Source organism: Athene cunicularia (genome assembly GCF_003259725.1).
Source record: "Athene cunicularia isolate RWA chromosome 23 unlocalized genomic scaffold, athCun1 chr23_part1, whole genome shotgun sequence".
NCBI classification, from domain to species: Eukaryota; Metazoa; Chordata; class Aves; order Strigiformes; family Strigidae; genus Athene; species Athene cunicularia.
Window position 1 is genome coordinate 4,587,782 of NW_020799130.1, and position 13,945 is coordinate 4,601,726.

General features: G+C 51.3%; 2 protein-coding genes across 3 annotated transcripts in view; one reads left to right on the forward strand and one right to left on the reverse strand.

Moving 5' to 3' along the window:
• Window positions 1-3,682: 3,682 nt before the first annotated feature.
• SNRNP40 (small nuclear ribonucleoprotein U5 subunit 40) overlaps window positions 3,683-13,945 on the reverse strand; it is a 34,646-nt gene continuing 24,383 nt past the window's right edge. Inside the window, exons 4-12 of one of the 2 annotated variants that reach the window (XM_026863312.1) lie at window positions 13,752-13,881; window positions 13,090-13,183; window positions 12,347-12,512; window positions 11,600-11,722; window positions 10,499-10,619; window positions 9,700-9,782; window positions 9,221-9,282; window positions 5,885-5,988; window positions 3,683-4,128 (exon numbers count right to left, since the gene is read on the reverse strand). In XM_026863312.1, the coding sequence (XP_026719113.1) occupies window positions 4,079-4,128; window positions 5,885-5,988; window positions 9,221-9,282; window positions 9,700-9,782; window positions 10,499-10,619; window positions 11,600-11,722; window positions 12,347-12,512; window positions 13,090-13,183; window positions 13,752-13,845 (897 nt within the window). In that variant the 5' untranslated portion in view covers window positions 13,846-13,881 and the 3' untranslated portion in view covers window positions 3,683-4,078. Of the gene's footprint in view, window positions 4,129-5,884; window positions 5,989-9,220; window positions 9,283-9,699; window positions 9,783-10,498; window positions 10,620-11,599; window positions 11,723-12,346; window positions 12,513-13,089; window positions 13,184-13,751; window positions 13,883-13,945 lie in introns of both variants that reach the window. The other variant, XM_026863313.1, reaches the window with a different exon arrangement.
• Window positions 13,844-13,945, forward strand: part of ZCCHC17 (zinc finger CCHC-type containing 17) — a 10,445-nt gene continuing 10,343 nt past the window's right edge. The window contains exon 1 of the mRNA XM_026863238.1: window positions 13,844-13,906. Within this exon, the coding sequence (XP_026719039.1) occupies window positions 13,844-13,906 (63 nt within the window). The remainder of the gene's footprint in view (window positions 13,907-13,945) is intronic.

The window sequence follows — 13,945 nt, forward strand, 5'->3', positions numbered from 1 at the left end:
TCCCTTACCTGTCCCTGCTGGCCACGCCAGTGCTGACACAAGCCAGGATGCCACGTGTCCCCTTAGGAGCAAGTAGGTGCTTCTCCCAAATTAACTTTCAGCTCTCTCTGGGGACTGGGACATCAGCACATGGTCTGATCCATCACTAACGCAGGCGGGTGGGCATCGATCCAGCCCTAACTGCAGATGGTAATTGGCAGCAGTAACTCAGAGCTGCCCCCGGCCATGTCTCCCTCCTCACCCTCCATTGTTAACGAACACTTACTTGATCCACAGGTTCCCTGGCGCTGGGGAGTAGAGATTTCTCTTGCAGCGCTTGGGACGGACACAGGGACCTGCCTGGGAAGCTGGGCTGGGTGCTCACTGCTGCAGTGAGTTTGCTAGTGCTCAGGTGGTGGCCATGCATGCAGGGGGGAGATGCCCTCAACAGAAACTGCCCACCTGCCCCTGCGCCTGGCTCCATCTGCCTGGCTGCTCCCTCGGGGCTGGGGGCTTAGCAATAATCCGGATCATTTCCCCGATCTGGGTCACGGCTCTGCAGACGCCCATGCCGGTGTGATGGAGGGGGTGACCCCCCCTGGGTGGGTGGGGGGAAACCATCCAGCCCCCACTGCCCGATGCTGCTGAACTTCTGGCATGGGAGCCCCAGGCTCTGTGGGACCCCTGGGCACAGCAATCACTGCCCAGCAAACCCCTCCAGGACTCAGGGCAGGGGGAGAGAGATGCCCCTCCCTTACTTCCCTGAAGGTTCCTGGGTTAGGAGTTAGGAAAACACACCCCCCCCCTTTTTTTTCTTTTAAACGAGCATGATTCAATAGCCTGCAAGGTTATCATCCTGGCACCACCGGTTTAGCCCCAAGAGTCTCTCTTCCCTCTGACACTTGGGCATATATTCAAATAAAACCATAAACCCTGGAGGACTGTAACAGGGTCTAATTAAGCACTAAATCCACGTGCCAGCACCCTCCTCGCCTGGCAGCCCCTGGTGAGGGGACAGAGGCGCAGGGGCTGCTGCTCCGGTGGGTCCGGGGAGGTCGGCCCCGAGTCGCGGCGCTCCTGGCTGGAGTCCCAGCTCCCATTTCCATGTGTTTCAGGGCACGTTATTTAATACTCTGCAGAGTTAAAAATAAATCTTCCCCCTGCCTCCAGCTCTCTCCGCCCGCCTCTTCAGCTGCAGGGTGATTTGTTTGCGGTCGGATACATTCATTCACCGTGATCTGGCGATGGGTCTGGCCGTGGCTGCGCCCTCACCTTCCCGGCGCCTGGCTCAGCCGTGAGCGCTTCTCCCCGCGGGGACAGACGGCATCGAGGCAGTGCCACAGGGACAGCCACAGAGTCCCGGGGCTGCCGCAGCCGCTCCTGAGGGCTCCTGCTGGGATTCGGGGAATGGGGGGAGGTGGATGTCAGCAGCCAACAAGGACCAGACCCACTCAGGTGAAGCTGATCATCCCTGGAGTTGAACCTGCTGAGTCTCATTCAGACCTGATGCTCGAATCCATCAACACACGTATGAAGAGGGTCAGTGAAGGAGGTACAAGTCGGGGCTGATGGTTTCTTGACAGTTCAACCCAGACGGATGGGTTTAACTCTCCTGCTCACCTCTGTCTGTACCCAAAGTCACTTCGACCGCGATGATTCAGGAACCAGGAGCAGAGACGAGCTCTTATCCAGCCCCAAAGGCTTCACGGTGGTGAGTGAGGCCCCACGTCCCTGAGGGCCGGGGCAGCCTGCAGCCACCTGCTGGCAGAAGGACATGGCACTGGGACAGGAGCCGTCCCTGGTGACAGGGAGCAGGGACAGTGCCACACACCCTGTGCCCAGGAGACACCCTCTCACCTCCCAGGGAACAGGCAGCCACATTCCCCTGTCTCTTTAAAAGCTGGTGGGTCTGTTTAGGCCCCAAGCAATGCCATCCTCTTCCGCCCACAGCAGGAAAGCAGGGACAAGAAATACTCTCCGGGGGACCCTGAGCTTCCCTTTTTACTGCACAAACTGTCCCAGTTTCCCAGCTCTTAAATACCCGGTGGCTGCAGCAGATCCATCCTGGTCAAACAGTGGCCAGGACCGCGCAGGACAGCCCCGCGGCGCTGCTGGGGTGGGAGCACCCTGTGTCCATGCTCCAGTGTCACACCCAGCTGAACTGCAGCCTTCGAGAAGCGTCCTCTGGGACGGGGCAGGAAGGCAACGAGAGGTGAGAAACTCCCGATGCAACCTGAGCCAAGGCAGCAAACGGGGAAAAAAAAGAATGAAAGCTGAGGTGGACACATTCAGAAGAGAAATGCAGCATGTGCTCTTCATGGCAAGTTAATTAACATCAGACAATGCCCCATGGCACGGGGAACCCACCCTTGCGTGTTCTCACAAAGACCAGCTGAGGGTCAGCCCCAAGTCCAGGTCTGCTTGACTCTGGTTTCAGCCTTGGCCCGTGCAGACCATTCCCTTCCAGCCCAAGCCATGGGGCTGGGGCACGGGCAGCAGTCAGCCAGGCAGGGGGCTGTGGCTGCGGGGCAAGGTCTGGCAGAAGCAGAGGTCCCCCTGATGCTGAGCAGGGTGCAGGCATCCCGGCATTGTCCCAGCAGTGAGCCACAGGCACGGGAGGTGCAGATCTAACCTGCCACCATCTCATACCACCCTCCTGCCAGCCTGGTGAGGGAGGGGACATGCAGCCAGGCTGGTTCCCCCACTGCTGAGCGCTGAATACACTGTGCCTCTCACAGGAACTCACTCCCTGTACGTTTATTTACAGCAGGGAACTCACTCCCTTTACATTTATTTACAGCAGAGGGCTGGATTTTACTCAAAACATGAAAATAGGAATCAGCAGTAGCCCAATAATTATTTCAAGTGTGGTCATTTTTATTGCCATGAATAAAAGTAAAGCTGCTCTTCTGAAGACAAGTGCTGTTCCTCAGGGGTTGGGGCCAGCGCTGTTTAACAGCTTTGTTGGTGACGTGGGCAGTGGGATCGAGGCACCCTCAGCAAGTTCCCCGACACCGAGCTGTGTGGCGTGGTCACACGCTGGAGGGAACCCAGAAAGCCACGCATGTGCTGGGCTACACCCAGAGCAGGGTGGGCAGCAGGGCGAGGGGGGGATTCTCCCCCGCTCTCGGGAGACCCCCCTGCAGTGCTGGGTCCAGCTCTGGGGCACCAACAGCAGAAGGACACGGACCTGCTGGAGAGGGGCCAGAGGAGGCCACAAAGATGCTGGGGGGGCTGGAGCCCCCCCTGTGAGGACAGGCTGGGAGAGTTGGGGGGGTTCAGCTGGAGAAGAGAAGCTCCGGGGAGACCTTAGAGCGGCCTCCCAGGGCTGAAAGGGGCTGCAGGAAAGGGGGGAAGGACTCGTCCTCAGGAGGGTAGGGCAGATTTAGATGAGATGTAAGGAAGAAATTCTTCCCTGTGAGGGGGGTGAGGCCCTGGCACAGGTTGCCCAGAGAAGCTGTGGCTGCCCCCTCCCTGGAAGGGTTCAAGGCCAGGTTGGACGGGGCTTTGAGCAACCTGGGCTAGTGGAAGGTGGCCTTGCCCGGGGCAGGGGGATTGGAACTAGGTGATCTTTTAAGGTCCATTCCAGCCCGAACTGTTCTGTGATTCTATGGTTTCTTGGGTTATATATGAGTGAAGGCCTTGATGTAGTACTGTACAACAGAAAAGCAAAACAGAACAATAAATTCCATCCACACAGTTCTTGTAAAAAGCTATCTATTTCAGTTTTGACCATATAAAAAAAAAAACCAAGAGAACCGGACAGGGAATATACAAGCCACATATGGACTTTAAACAAATTTTACCAATTTCAAGTGATCTGGGTCAGAGTTTTATAATCGGTGGCATAGCCAAAACCAAATTCCTTTCAATTCCCAATTTTCCTTCCTCCCCCAAGAAGGGGGTGTGGAAAAAAGCTGCACAGCGAGACCACGCAGACATAACAGCCTGCGAGAGGGCGACTTGTCACATCGAGCTGCTTCAACGTTTTCCCACTGCCACAAGCATGAGGGGGGCTGGCACCGGTGAGAAGAAAGTCAATTCAACTCCTGTAAACCACAGACCACAAGGGCACAAATCCCACCGTCGCTCGTCGGCGTCACTGGATCTCCCCCATATAGAGTCTTTTGTCGCTGGACGCGGAGAGTACTGGGAGAGGGAGAGAGAGAGAGAGGGAGGAATATGAAAATTAAGCACAACAGTTTGAGACCTCCACTAACTACACGCCATTTGAGTTGAACTACTCATTTTGCTCGCCCTAAGTGATGTCGGAAGCCAAATTCCATTTGCTTCCCGAAAACCACTTCATGGAATTACTACTCTGACACCTAATCACACGCTGTGCATCGTGGCTGCCATTCCCCTGTCCCAGGACAGGTGTAACGGTGCACTGCCTGTAATGTCTAAGCATTAAAATGATAAAGAGAGGCATATAAACACACTGTTGAAGTTCTCAAGCATCCTGAAGGATTCACTTTCATTGCAGGGCGCTGCCGTCGGGACTGCACGCCACTAGAGGGCACAGGCTAGCCAGGAAAGCCCCACCGGGACGTGATTATTCGATCAGAACAGGCAAAATACTGCTGGCACCCCACTACAGCAAATCACTGAACCGCCCCGACTCCGGAAAGGCTCTTCAGGGGATTCAAGACACAAAGAATGACCCAGAAGTGTTGCTCTTGACAGTGACAACAGTTTTACTCGAGTCCAGGAGATATTTGGGGGATTTCTACGTGAACTCGTGGACTGGTGTCTGTCATCTTGCTGCATTTTGCCTCCCCAGGCACCTTCCTGTGCAGATGAGTGTTGTGGAGATGTGCAGCAATTTACAAGATTAATATTCCCAGTTGTTAATAGAAATCAATTGCATAACTCGCATGCAACGCCTGGATAGGTTTTTAATTTTTATTTTAAGCTGAGTGATTGATTCACAAAGAGGAGCTCAGCAGAATACAACTGCAAACAATCTGCTCCAAAGCGGGGAGGAGAGATCGCTCTGCTCTTCCAGCAGTCTCCAATCTGAAGACAGGGCAATGAATAACCAGGGAACAAACCCATAACTCACTGCCCTGCTGCAGAGACTGTCATTCTCGGCACAGCCGAGCTCCTGGCTTCACTTCGGGGCTGACTCTCGTCAGGTTTTGGCTGGAGCAATGTGGTGACCTAGCCGATGGTGCAAGCGTTGCCATAGAAACAAACAGCACCCCGCAGTCCTGCCTGGGCCACACGCTGAGCCAAGAAAACTGGTACAAAAATCTGCTCTTCGCTAAAGCACGGTGATTAAAATGGGTCTGAAAAAGCCACCACGAGCATTGTCTCACCCAGGACTGATACATGGTGCCAGGTGCCTGACACCTCTAGAACGGGGACAAAACCCAGCGCACAAAGAACCTTTTTTTGCTTCCTACAGCTTTTGGGTAAAGTTACAAGACCACAGGCTGGAGACACGCTCCCAAGGTGATCAGTGTCCTCACGTGATCACCAAATGTGTGGTTATATATCCCTGGTGTCCAAACCCAGGTAGCCCAAAACCTTTCTGCATGGCCCTTGGGAAGTCTGGAGAAGCCCCAGGCAGCGGCAGCCCTGCCACAGCTCATGGCCACGCAGAGGTGACCAACAGCCCAGGGCACCAGCCACCCCACTGCTGTGTGAGTGCCCCCACCCAGGGCTCCTCCGGGCAGGACAGAGCAGCACAGCCCCCCACGCTCAGCCCAGGACCCCAGGGCACAGCCAGCCCAGCTCCCATTACTGGAGAGGAGCAAGGAGTCGTCTGCTACCCTTAAATCTGCCTGATACTCGGGGCTCTGGGCCACAGGCAATTTTGGGGCTGTTTTCCAGAGGATCAGCAGTTCAGCCAGCCCTGAAAATATTTCCCCAGCTGACTCTTGAGGTGGGGAGGACTTACTAATGGGTTCCTCTGGATGGAAAGCCAGTTCGTTCACCGACCCAGCGTGGCCTGGCAGCTTGTACAAAATCCTCCTGGATGTGGTGTCCCACACGTAGACAAACCTACAAGAGAGTCATTATGAGTGGAGGCATTTGAGGAGGAAAAGCAGCTGCCCCCCACACCAACGGCTTATTCCTGCAGCGGTTTACCACCCAGGCTGAAACAGATGCAGCTCTTAGTGTGGATAAACAAGGAGCTTCTCAGGAGCAAAACTGCAGAAGAGCAGAGGTCTGAGCAAGTAGGAGCTAACACGTCAATTTGGTGTCAAACTCCTCATCGCCGTCACAGCACAGCAGCCACATTTCACCCCTCGTGGCATGGAGATGGGTTTGAAAGTGTGAGGCCGTAGAGACCCTCAAGATCACGCCAACAATGGGCCAAGGGAGAGAAGAAGCACTGGGAGCAGGGAGGAAGGGTCTCACCTCATAAATACCTTCTTGCGAGCCCAACGGACACCCTTTGGTTTGGGCTGGCTGGCCAGCAGTGAGGAGGAGCCCAGGTGCTACTCCAGGCCCTGCTACAGCCTAATCCCTCCCAGCAAAAGCTTTATATATGGATTTCTTCTGCTGTGACACTGGAGTCATGACCAACTTCCCAGCATTTATTAGGGCACCGATCAGATTATGCTGAGCCCTTGGATAAACCCCCCACAGGCCTCGAGGGGGCTCCCCCCAGGTCCTGAGCATCGCTCCCAGGCTGAAGAAACCACCAGGGTGCTTCAGGCAGGAGGTCAGAAAGAAACTGCTGGCAGCAGGCTTGCATCAGCTCTCACATTATTCATTTTTATAAATGGTCTTAAGAGAGTGGTAGAACCTGTGCCTTGCTGTAAATCACCCTGTCCCCCAACTCACTGCTTGTCCCTCCCAGGTGCCGACTGCTGCCTGCACAGCACAGTGGCCGCACACAAGCTCCACCAGGCAGCAGAGCAATGCCATGGCCACGGTTATGGTGAGCACCCATGGGAGAGCACATGATTTTTGAGTACATCAAAAATGAGAAGAGCCCTGAGCAACATCCTCCAACCCAGGCATGGCGATGCTGCACCCCACCTGCACAGGGAAACTGCATCCCTCCCTTCCATCCAAACACAACGGCCTCGCCACGTGAAATGGCACTTGTTACAAGGTTTACAGCTCTGATTAAAAATGGGTAGCTGGGGAAAGCCGCCAGTTCTGGATTATACTCACCTTGCCTTCTCATTTCGCTCTCTAGGGAGGCGTCTGACGGCTGAACCACAATCTGCCAGAGCAGAGTGGGAAGCAGCAGGGCTGTAACTGCCTGGGTTTGGCATCAAGGGCAGCTCTGCTGCCTGCACAGCCCAGAGGCATCACCACGGCTATTTACAGGGGACTGCAGGGGGTGAGGGCATGGGCGACAGCCCATAAAACACGTGTAAAATCAATGTACTGCATTACAATCCTGCAAAGGAAGGTGGCTGCAAATGGCACTGTACGTGCCTGTGTCCTGCCTGCACGAACTCAGACATGCTGGAGATCAAGAGCCCTTTCACCAGCCCCGCACACAGCCAGGCTCTGAGCACCAACCCTGGACCATTCTGGGCTTACACAATGCTACCAACAACGGATCCCTCAATTTCACCTGTTCCTTTCCATTTGTTGGGGCTTTGCAGACCAGACAGAAGCACAAAATTTGCCTGTACAACTAGTCTGTCTTTTAGCTGAAACAGAACTGAGCTTCTTTTCCCCAAAAAAAGCAATTTATAACACTTGCTGACTAAACAGAGAGGACTCTGGATACCAACACAGGGCAGACCTGCTTTGTTAGGCTCATTCATTTTCAGGCTGCTGTTACTCTTTGACTTATTTCCTTGAAAAATATAAAAGGGAAAAATTCAAGCCTGCAACTTAAGGCATGGATGTTACTTAAAGCAGCATTTCTTCAAGCACAACTATTTTATCTAGCAGGCAAGAACTGTATTAATGTTTTCTCAAACCACTCTGCTGCTTTGTTTTTAATTTGGTATTGCAAAGTAAGCAAGCACTTTAAGTAGTTGATTTTACTACAACCCTTCTGAAGGGCTTAACAGCAAAAAAAAAAAAAATCAGATAATTGTCCCTCCAGTGTAGACACAGACTCCATATAATGCAGGAGACTAATAGTAGGGGAAATATTTTGCACTGAGACAAATATTTGTTTAATCTTGTTTGCTTTTTTTTTTCCCCCAAGCAGATACTCCTTCTCAGAAGTTTAAAAGCTCAGAGATAGCAGAAAGATTTGAGCAGCCTTATCTAACTTGCCCTGGGACCTGGCTGTGTGCTCTTCTCCATGAATGTCACTACAAAATTGCTCTCAGACCGTGGAGCTACATCAGCATCTGGAGAAATAAACCTAAATGCCCAAGACACCCACCACACTTCAGTGCTGAAGGGATCAGCCCCAGCCTCAGCAGGCTAACCCCCAGGCACTCCCCACCACGCACACAGCAGCCCAGCACGACTGGAAAGGAGTCACGTCTCAGCCACTATATGTGATAGCTGGCCCCATTATATCTGGACAGAGAGTTAAAGTTCTCCCTATCCTCTATCAGAAACTCATTAAATTTGCTGATTACTACTGCTCCATGCCCTGGACTCCGGCCTGCAGGAATTCCTGTCTCAATGTCACTGAGAGTGCATCTGGATTTGATCCAGCAGAGGTTGGTGTCCTTTGCAGTGACCTTCAGTGTCTGGCATGGATGATCTGCTGGTTTCTTCCCTCCACCCACTTTACTCTTTAGTTGCCTCAATTTACAGGATATCTCACTTAAAAGTCCAATATGTGTTAATTTAGTCAGATCTTTATTTCTTCTTACTCATTAAAGGAAGGATCAAGAATGATCCTTGCAACACCACTTGTGCCCGCAGCAATTTAACTGGTATTTGTGCTCCTTGCCAGCACAAGCCCCACACTTGCCACACTTCTCCAGACTCCCTGCATCTTGACAACTCTCACAAGCATCTGCTGGGACGACACAAGGGACCTAGTCCAGTGACAAGCACACTCCTGTCAGCTGCTGCTTCTCGTGTTGGATCCTGCGGCTGAACAGCAGCAGTAATGCAGATCCCTGGTCAGCTTCTGACAATAAGGTGATTTTACAACTTGCACTCCTCCACTGCCTGTTGTAACCAGGGCAGACAACGCTCACAGAAAATCACGGGGGATGGTTCAGATCATCACACCTCTATGCACAACTCTGGGTCTTCAGATTCATTTTTGACATGATCCATCTCACTTCAGGAGTGCTTGGAAAACCGTCTGGGATTGATGGTGAGAGATAAACACCGTGGAACTCACCTGTCAGCCGAGCCCCCTGCTATCTTACTCCCATCCGGGGACCAAGAGCACCTCAGAAGATTCTAAAATAAAAGAACACACACAGGTCTATTTCCAAAGGAAGATTTAGTTTTCCCCTTCTGCCTGACTGAAAATCACCACAAGACTTTAAACATCATGAGCACCACTTTAATGATCTCCCTTCGGAAGATGAGATGGTAATTACAGATTTTATTTTATTGCTGGAAACATCCAGTGCCTTGTTATTTTACATAAAGTAGATAGTAAATGTAGAAAATTCTTAATTTACAGCTAATTATAGCTGAACCAAGCAAAGAAATCTTGTTACCGCGGCTTTAATTGGAATCCCACTTTGTGCATTTATCTTTCTTTGAGTTCTTATTAAAGCCTTTCTGGTTTAAACTTGAATTTAAAAAACAATTTACAGAAGAGTTAATAGCAGCAACAGAAAATCATGTTTTGGTCTGCAGTACACTCACCTTTTCAAAATTATGTACGTTCCCCTGGAAAATCTTCACACATCTCTCTTTAGGGGCAAATGGTCGCACATCCCAGATGCGAACTGCAAGAGAGCTCACAGTAATTAGCTGAAGAAGGCAGAGACCTGTGGGCAAGGTCAGCTTCTGGAAACGTTCCTTTTCCTAAGACGTGCCACTAACGAGCAAAGACCTGGTCATGCTCCTTGTTCTCTTCATGCCTAGGTTTCCCCAGAAGCAAAAGGAAAGGAGCAGCTTTCCCCTGTAGAAAGCTTTGATACGAAAGGTCAAACGCAGAAATTTATAATTACACCAAGACCACTGCCAACAGGAGGGGAAAAATCCAAAACAACTATTACACCAACGAGCCACCACCTCCTTACATGAGCATTTTGCTTTATTCTAACACACTCTGTGATCATGCTTCTGATCAGATCAGCTTCACTGAACACCCCACACAGGAGACAGGCCGTTTGGACATTCCGCTGTCATTCCCTGCTGCGGGGAAGAGCCAAACTGTCCTGACAGGAGCCAGACCGAGACTGTGCTCAACTGTCTGCGCAAATAGCGTGTGCTGTGGCTTGTGTCCTCACCATGACAAACCCTTCTGATGCAGCTGCTCCCTCCCCACAAAGGACGTGACTGTCACCAGCGTAACAAGAATTCAAGATTTACCTCCAGAGCCAAACTCCCTTCAGCCTACCCCCATGTCTAGCTCTTGTTTTTTTCTACCTCAAACAACTGAAGCTGTTCCATCCTGGAGGCCGTGCAAAGCTGTGCTCTCCCATCAGGCAGGACGTACCTGTGTTGTCCATCGCGTTGGAGAGCAGGTAGGAGCCTTCTGAACTCAGGCTGAGGCCTGTCACCGAGTCTGCGTGTCCTCTCATGGTGTAAGTGAGCTTGTTCTGGCGAAGGTCCCACACCTTTCAGACACAACATTGCAGCTTAACAAAAAGACAGCCAAGACTGTTGGAACTGCTGATTCCAAAGCCTTCCTCACTGGGAGTGATCAGTCAGCTGGTGACATCAGCTTTTGATTCCAGCTGGTGGGGTCTGAATGGCTAAAATATGAGGCTAGAATTCTATGTGTGTTGTAGAAAAAAGTTGAATTTGCTCCTTAGAAGACTTCTAACTGAACCAACCACCAAGGTCAGCAGCCCCATGCACGTAGGAATCCTTCTCTACATGGCTAGAGTTCCCCCAGCTCCCAAATTCCACTGACTGATGGCACAGAGCAGTTATCCAATCCCCAAAATTCCATGCTGTTCTTTCCTGAAGAGGGACAGTCTTTCAAGGGGCAGTCGGAACAGATCCCATGGCAGTGCTACACTTAGTGATGTCTCTCTGACAAGCATGTGCCCCCCACGCCCAGGTAAGGCTGGAGCCTGAGGCTAAAAGGACAGTAAATAGACTGAACCATAGAGCTATCAGCAGAACCTCCGTTACCAGCTGAATGAAACACTGAGCTCACTCTTAAACAAGAACTTTCCACACTAGCAGGTGACAAAGTTGTAAACTGGAGCAGAGGGCAGAGTGTGGATGTGTCACCACATATTCTTTAGTTTACCTCATATATAGCTCTAGAGGCTCTGGGACAGGCACAGGCTGCCAGAAGAGCCAGCACAAGGTACAGGCTGCAGCGGGTGACAGCAGTGCTGGGACACCCAGCCAGCAACACCAGCACTGCCCTGGCTGCCACATGGCAAACAGCCCTGGAGCAACTCCTTCAGAGTTTACTGGCCCTGTACCAACAGTGAGGTCGGACACAGCAGGTCCGCGTGGTTCTTGTGACTGTAAAAATTAACCAACAGGCTCCCACATTTGTCCTTGACCAATGCAAGATGTGACAAGATGGAAAAGATGTGTGTGGTCGGAAAGGCACACGAGGACACAGGTGTCCTACCTTAATGTCGTTGTCGATGCCCCCGGATATGATCTGATCACTGGTGTCATTGAAAGTTACAGCCAAGACCTGGTACGTGTTCTGAAATGTCTGGACAGCAGCTTTTTTCCTGATATCCCACAGCTGGAAAGACACGGCAGTTGTAAAAGCTGCATGTATTTAATGCATATATTATATGTATTATATATCATAAATAATTTGTTCATTATTGCATTAGATATTACTAATAATTATAAATAAATTCTATATCATAATACACTGTATGTTATATCATAATGCAGATGTTACGCATATATTTAACGATAAAATTACAGGAAGTTGCACAGACACTTAGCAAAGACTCAGATTGCTCTCCTGAAATCCTCTTTTTGACCTCAGGAGATGTCTACAGAAAACACAGTAAAAACTTGGTGTGGTTAGAGCACAGGAGTGTGGGGGATAGAAGGGGTAATTGTGTGAGATTTCATTATCAGCTTGCCTTTCTCATGCTTTGTTAGTGCAGTTCAGCTGAAAAAGTACAACTGAGCAGGTGAATCTTCTTAATCCACACACCCCCAAAGAATTACAGCAGAAAAGGAACAATTAAATTTTATTTCAAATTTTTTATCTGTGAAATCAAAGTTATTAGGTAACGGAATTATAAGAGTAAAAAATGGGTGAATTTATCTCGCTTAAAAATCCCCAAAATTCTTTCAAAGATCCAATCTTACTTTCATTGCAGACTATCTCCTTACACAATGCACTGACCTTCACTGTCCCATCATCACTGCCTGTGCAGACAAGCTGGGGTCCTCGCCTTGCCGGGTAACAGGAGTTCACAAACGAGGTATGGCCCTTCAGCCTCTTCACCCTCTCTCCAGTCTCACTATCCCACACAGCCACGGTTTTGTCTGTGGATGCTGAGAAGAGCATGCTGCAGAGGAGAATCACTGTGAGGTTCTCTCTTTTAGAAGCATTTCTCCCCTCCCACCTTTTTTCCTCCCAAGTTCTGCAGTCAACGCTTGAGACGTGCCGTGGGAATACACCATGAAGTCTCCCCCACAGAGCACGACAAAGGTGGCATTTCAGAGCAGGCTGACTGACAGTAGAGCAGCTACACTGGAGACACTCCCATTAAACCCCGTTTCTAGATACACATGTATTTTCCACCTCCTCAAACACTATTGGGGATCAACACAGGAAGGAAAGCTCAGCGACAATCCTGGCTCAGGTGCAACACCTGAACAGCCTTTCAAACTAACAAATCTCTCACTTGTTTTCTTTCCCTCCTGTTTCCCATGTGACCAACACAAACTTTCCCATGTTCCTCAAGATACTTGGGCACCAGCGGGTCAACAGGTGACTCCAGATCCTTTTTCTTAATCTCAAGCAGGCATCACTCCTTACCTGAGAAAGCCACACTGCAAGCGTGGGACAAGGACGAGGTGCTTTGAGGGGCTCTGGCCAGCAGAAAGCTCATCCCTCAGACACTCTGCCCACACACCACTTACCTGCCATCTGTGTTATAGTGCAGCTCCATAACAGCCCCGCTGTGGCCCTTCAGGGTGGCATAGTTATCGCAGTCCCCATAGACGTTCCACAGCACTGGGGGAAAGGAAGGGAGAGGTGAGTACGGGAAACACGGGAACAACTCCCTGCTGTGGAGGAAGCAGTTCTGCAGGAACTCAGCAAACCAAACTCAGTACTGTAACCACAACTGCCTCCATCTGGGCTGATGTGGACCTGTAAAGAAGCATCGGCTGAGCCCTGGAAGGACAGACAGCTGGTTTGAGCTCATTTATGGTTTTAGATTAAGCTTGATTACAAAAAATAACAAACTTCACCTCAGCGAGCCAAAGCACTAAAACTTGCATTTCTGCAGACGGTCACTGCTGCAGCCAAACGTGGAGCAACAGTAACCTGTGCAAGGGACAGGGAACACAGGGCTGTGAGGAGCACGGCCCGGTACCAGCCCCACCTGAGGAAGGGCCCACCCCAGCTGGAGAGTGACCTGCCAGAGGAGCTGAAAGAAGTTTCTTACACCCCTCCTAGTGAAGCACCTCACGCTCAAGACCCAGCAAGCTAAGGGCTGAGATCAAACCCCGTCACAGAAGAATCCTATGGTCCCCAGCCCCGCACAGCACCAGCTAGGACAGCGGTGCCCGGTACTCACGGATGAGCCTGTCGAAGCCAGCAGAGGCCAGGGTGTTGCCGTTGGGGTGGAACTTGCAGCAGTACACCTCTCCTTCGTGCCCCGAGAGCAGCATGATTGGGGCCTGCAGGGAGGAGCAGCGCGGCGGGCCCTGCCGGAGGCAGCGGGGGAGCCGGGTGAGGGGGTGTCACGGAGGGACACAAGCAGGACGGGAC